At 29.0% G+C, this 6,257-nt stretch overlaps 1 protein-coding gene across 1 annotated transcript in view; it reads left to right on the top strand.

Annotated features, from left to right (window-relative positions):
* Positions 1-5,235, top strand: part of LOC105247915 (calcium uniporter protein, mitochondrial) — a 51,348-nt gene extending 46,113 nt beyond the window's left edge. Inside the window, exons 3-7 of the mRNA XM_011252378.3 lie at positions 1,833-2,009; positions 2,133-2,251; positions 2,484-2,630; positions 3,399-3,602; positions 3,690-5,235. Coding sequence (XP_011250680.1) covers positions 1,833-2,009; positions 2,133-2,251; positions 2,484-2,630; positions 3,399-3,602; positions 3,690-4,019 — 977 coding nt within the window. The 3' untranslated portion in view covers positions 4,020-5,235. The remainder of the gene's footprint in view (positions 1-1,832; positions 2,010-2,132; positions 2,252-2,483; positions 2,631-3,398; positions 3,603-3,689) is intronic.
* Positions 5,236-6,257: the final 1,022 nt, after the last annotated feature.

Below are 6,257 nucleotides of genomic sequence, written 5' to 3'. Positions count from 1 at the left end.
AAATTTTATCTCGCTCTCATTTTTATTAAAATCTGAAATTTCCATATCGTTTTTTCTTGCAAAATATTTATATATGCAAAGTTTTGAAATTATTTCAGAACATATTGAGCCACATAAATGTGTATTTGCGTCGCGAAAAAATACATCTTTATTCGAACTAGAGAGAGTTTATATATTAAATTTTTTATCTCTTTTTTTACGAAGTATATCGATTTATTTTTGCTAATCTCTCATCATCTCATCAATATTCTATGATGATGTTTCTCGAAATTAGTCACTTCTTAGTTTTTACCACCTTAAAAATTATAACGACAAAACTTGAAAAAAAAACTTAAGAAGATGGCTCTTGCGCTTGCAAGTGCATTTTTTAGAGATCGTTAGCGCAAGCGGATTAATGCTTGGTTCCGTTCTGCTTACAGCGGAAAGACCTCGCGGTCGTCTCGTTCCGTTCTCCACACTCTAATACCTTCTTCATATCAACGGCTCGTAACCAGGTTAATACACACAGTCTAGCTCTCAATTGCGCGATTATCACGCGAGCAAAGTCGCGGATACAGTGCATTTTACTGATTCCGCATCGTTCTTCTTTTTTTAAGTTTTGAAAGATTAACGAATACATAAATACGTTTAAAAAATCACCAAAACAATTTCCCTCGAGTAGCAATTAAATTGAGAATTCAGTATAAAATGTGTTGTATTATTTTTTATACAAATATAATTTATATAAATAAATAATATTATATTTTTTATATAAATAATAATATAAGTAACAGTTGGGGCAATATTCTCATCCATTTTCAATGTTTTAAACTCTTATTTTTTAAAACTTTTATTTCATTTTATTCGCTATTTTCACTATTTTCATTAGAGATATCGGAAATATATTAAATTAATTGAGAGAAACAAGTCTTACAGAAAATAATACTATTCGACGAATTGTTATCATTATGAGAGGTTGAAAGTATTTTCACTAGATTTATATTGTATACATATAATTTTAAGTAAATATAATAGGCGACACGGATAAAGCAAGTATGTAGTGTGTAACTAATGTTTAACGTATGTTTTTATAATTGCGTATATTCGCATATTTCCATTGCCTCGTCAGAACGATGTTCCGTTCTGACTACGTTATAATTTTAATTGTTGTACATAACCAATAATTAACATTCTTTCAGCATTATTTAATTAAATTGTAAAGGATAAATCGATTTAAATAGTAATTGATCAATTGAGCTTAAAAAATTGATATTAGCATAAAATTAAATTAAAAAATAAAATTAAAAAATTGATACTAATATAAAAACGACTCTACGATATGCATTGTTACAAGTCTTATATGACGGTTTAATATTGTTGAATAGAAATACTGATAAAATTAATTAATCGAATCGCTCGAATGCTCGCAATGCTAAATTTCATGTTTGAACTAGACATTTCCCATCCGAACTTTCGACAATGAATACGAATAATCCATGATACGATTGTACGCGTGCACGCACGCATACTTTTCTCATGCGCAAACCGTATTACGTTTTTGCCAGTCGAGAAATATTCGCATGATGCACACAATTGAATGCACATATGGATCTAGAAAATATACTAAAAATGGTTACTAATACTAAAAATCAAATTATTTTACAAGATTTGCATATGTATAGAGAGGAAATAAAAGAATAAAGTCTTATAAAAATATTCATAGGATTTAATAACTTGTCTTCACAAGACTTGCTAATATTCATAGACATATTAAAGACAATTATATCTTGTTTTGCGTGAAATAGAAAAACGTTATGTATAAATATATTAATGTATACATATATATTACGTAGATGTGGATGTCACCGTGGCATATTACCAAGGGCTTCCCAGAATCACGGTGCCTCTTCCATCTAGAAGAGAATATTGCTCGTTTACCATGAAACCAATAACACATACAGTCGGCAATTTTTTAGATATGTTGAAGACAGAGGATCGTGGCATTGATCGAGCATGCATAACATCGTTAGGTGAGACATCGTATCAATCATTTCTCTTACAATTAGCGGTTAATTAATAATTAAGATATTAGAGATTATGACAATATCAGATAGATTTGATAATGCACACTAAAAGCTTTGATTGCTTTTCAGATGGCGTCAGAATATCTTCCAGTAATACGATAGAATCGCTTTTAGAAGGGGATTTCAAATTAATAATAAACGATAACGAATATGTTGTTTCACCACCGTTGCAAGAAAGGTGCACGATAGTGAGTTATCACATAAAAACGAGTTTTCTATTCGACTTCGTATTTTTATATATAATCTAGAATTTCGTAGTTGGGACGCTCTGATTAATGTCGATTGATTAGAATTTTAAACAAGCGATATTTCGGTCAATCATAATTTTCACTTGTCGGCGATACCTTTTGGTTATTTACATATTTTTCTTGTCAAACCAAGCGTGATACAAGAATCACTCTACATTTCTCACTTTCACAGGAGGATCTTCAGAAACTTGGAGATGTACAAGCACTCGTTGCACAACTTTATGAAGCGTTCCACGTGCGAGAATATCAAGTCGACATGGAAAGATCAGTTGTGGCCGAGCTAGAAGACATTAGATTACAATTAGTACCCATGGAACAGGTACAAATGTTAAAATAATGTTTTAAAATATAAAATTCTTATGATATAAAATAATATTTTATAATATTTTATAATAAAATTCAAAATTTTTTTATAATATAAAATAACATTTTATATTAAAAATTGTGCGACATACATACACGAATTATATATATTCATAAGACATGGATATTTATGTGAAATAATATATAAATTTGATAATTGATTTATTTTGATTTAATTAAACGAAACAATTAAATGAAGCGCATGCATCGATTACCTTTCCATTGTAAACGTGCATAAATTATATTTAAACGCGGCCGCACTTCCATTGTTAGTCTTTTCTCATACTCGCGCTGGTTTTACAACTCTTCTTAATTGCCATATTCTTTTAATTAGCACACTCGCGTTGTGCTTCATATCACATGATCGAAGAAATAGCGAAGAAATACTTTTCTCATCCCATCTTTGTGTGAATTGCGCTTGCTATATTCGCTATTATGCAATGTCATGAAAAGAGAATTTTTGTAAAATATTTCTTGCATCTTTTTTTCTTTCTTTACGAGATAATAAAGGAAAAAATTACTTTAGTTTCCACAGTCCTCTGATATATTTATTTCTCAAATATTATATCTTTTTTCTTAATTACGTAGAATATGATAAAAAATAAAATATTTTTATTAACAGAAATATCTAGATACATTATAAATAATGATTAAAAAAAATTTTTTAAGTGTGAATTTTACATTCTTTTAATCTCTTTCTTTCTTTTTTGTGTATTTCTTTTAGAAATTGCAAGAAATACAAAATGCCGCTTATAAAAAGGCAAATTTCTTTATTTGGACGTTCCTAATTATGATGTCAATCCAATTTGGAGCATTAGCCAGATTAACCTGGTGGGAATATTCATGGGATATAATGGAGCCTGTCACTTATTTCGTTACTTATGGCACTACTATGATGTGGTTTATTTATTACCTCGTCACTAGACAGGTTGATTTTATAACAAAATATACTTGTAGAATTCTATAACATTATAACTCGATGAAATCAGCTATTTTTCTTTATGCATTTATATAGGAATATATGCTGCCGGATGTGTTAAATAGACGTCATCTCATAGTACTTCATAGAAGAGCACGGAAAATCGGTCTCGATATTAACTTGTACAATTCGTTAAAGGATCGAGCCTACGAATTAGAAACCACCTTGAAAGTTATTCGTGGTCCTTTACACGAATATAAGACTGAAAAGGAACGTAAGCAACGCGCCAGATCCAGTTCCAGTAGCTCAAGATCGCCGAGTTCCTCGCCTAGCCCCAGCCCCAGCCCCAGCCCCGAAAGAGATGTTCCTAAAACCACGCCAGAACTGAATGTTCCGAAAAAACATCCCGAGGGATTTAAAGTTTAGTCTAGGTTGGGTGAAAGTTGAATCAAATTTTGTCAAATTTAATTCAACATACAGTGTGCGATAAAAAGTCATAAGTAACGAATTCAACGATTACCGATCGCTTAAATTAACATTATCTTTTTCCAACGAAGTATTGGATATACTTAAAAGAGAATTTTTCGCGTGATGCACTCAGGATAATTTTTAAGTCCGCAAAATCGATGCTGAACGCGATCAGAGTGCGAGACAAAAGGAGAATGTAATTTATTTTTATGTTTGTGTGTGTTTGTGTAAACAGAATCTAGAGTGATATCTTCAGATCTCGACTCAGTCTTCCAAGTAGTATCGGCGGCAACCTTTACCACGCGTATTTCACAGGCATTAAAATATCGCGATTATCGAATGCTCAATGCTGTCGAACGTGTTTGGAAGACGTTAGAGAAAAATATAGGAGATAATTATACTTAGGCATCATAAATGTCGTAACAACCGCTGGATGAGCAGTCTTCGAATCAGTTAGTATTTTAACAGAAGAGAATAACATTTTATAAAAATTTTATAATAGCATATGTTTTATTTGAGATATAACATATGATCAAAATGATACATGTCAAATATGATGCATATTTTTCTTTTTCAAAAATATATCTGGTAAGTTAAAACATTTATGATGTCCAGTATCAGTGTTAACTTAGTGTATGCTATTTTGATTAACTCTTTGTTGTATTTTTATGTATAATCGAAGGATTATTTCCTAAAAAATGTCCACGGGTCATTGTTGTAGATTATATCTTATCACTTTACTGGCCAATCTTTCAGCACCAATTCAATCGTTATATCTCATTCTCGGCCGAATTATATTATAATAAATCTCAAGGCAGCGGTGCTGTAACTTGAAACTCTATGATTGCATAATAATCATGACAGTAATTTTTGCGCATTGGTGCAGACTGAATACAATTGACTACAAAGTTATTCAAAATTATAATATAAGTACGTTGACCAATGAAAATTTGGTAGTCGGTTTGTGTACACAATACAATTGTGTACAACAGTTTTTAGTATACATCTATGCGCATTAGTACCGCCAATTAAATTCGCTATAAAAAATAAATAGCATTTTAAACAAATTAACTGACGAGTAATTATTCTGTCACTATGATATAATATGCCTCGCGAAAACTGTGAGAAGATTTAAAAAAAAAATAAGTCTTCTGAAATATAAAGCCGTGTTGAGTGTAAAATATATTTATAATTATGTACATAAAAAATTAAATTATGTATATATTTCATATACATAATTATTGTGTATATATACATATTGTATATATATATTATAATTTTTATTATATAATAATAATATTATAAATAATTATATAATAAATTTTATATACAATAATTATGTAATATAAAAAAGGCATAATATACACAAATACCTTGCTTGAAAACAAGAGTATAATTAAATATAATTAAAAACTTGTAATATATTAAGGAATTGCAAAATATGATTACATTTTTTTTGTAAACTATAAATTAATCCGTAAAAATACGTATCTTTTATTTAATATAGCATCTGAAAAGAATATATTGAAGATTTTTGTTTTGCAAATGTTAAAAGTAACTGAAAATCTTAATTACAACAATTATAAATTGATACATTATAATTATATAGATACACCCACATTATAGATACATTATAATTTGATACAAAATACACAATTAATGAATACTAAGTCATTTTATGCATAGTATTAAATAATGCTGTTGACTATTCACAAAGTGGTATTATGATATACATCGATTGATGTTATTGTATATATATAATGTTTCATAAAAAGTCAACGAAATTGCTAATCATTAATAATTAATGCATTTCAATAACTATCACATTTGTAAATATCACATATACATATTACTATCCTTTCCTTCATTAATTTCACATACATGAACATTAGCATAGATGAAAATCCATCCAAAAAGACATTAGTCCAGAAAAATATAATGAAAGGTAGGTTAATATGTTCGATTATGTACCTTATCATATTATAATGTAACAAAAAAAATATTTAATGTTCTTTCAAAACTATCCTTGAAAATTTCTAGTTTTCAAATGATCAAACTCTTTATAGAACTCTTTATAGAAAATCGTCAATATATAGTCAGAAAAGTCCTAATAAAAAGCACTTATACTATTATCACTTTAGCATTATCAATTGTTCTTAATGAAAGCACACGAATAATGCTACTATGCTATTACAT

This window comes from Camponotus floridanus, unplaced genomic scaffold (assembly GCF_003227725.1).
Source record: "Camponotus floridanus strain SB8 unplaced genomic scaffold, Cflo_v7.5 scaffold30, whole genome shotgun sequence".
Lineage (NCBI taxonomy): Eukaryota > Metazoa > Arthropoda > Insecta > Hymenoptera > Formicidae > Camponotus > Camponotus floridanus.
This window is presented reverse-complemented; position numbering and strand designations above follow the sequence as displayed.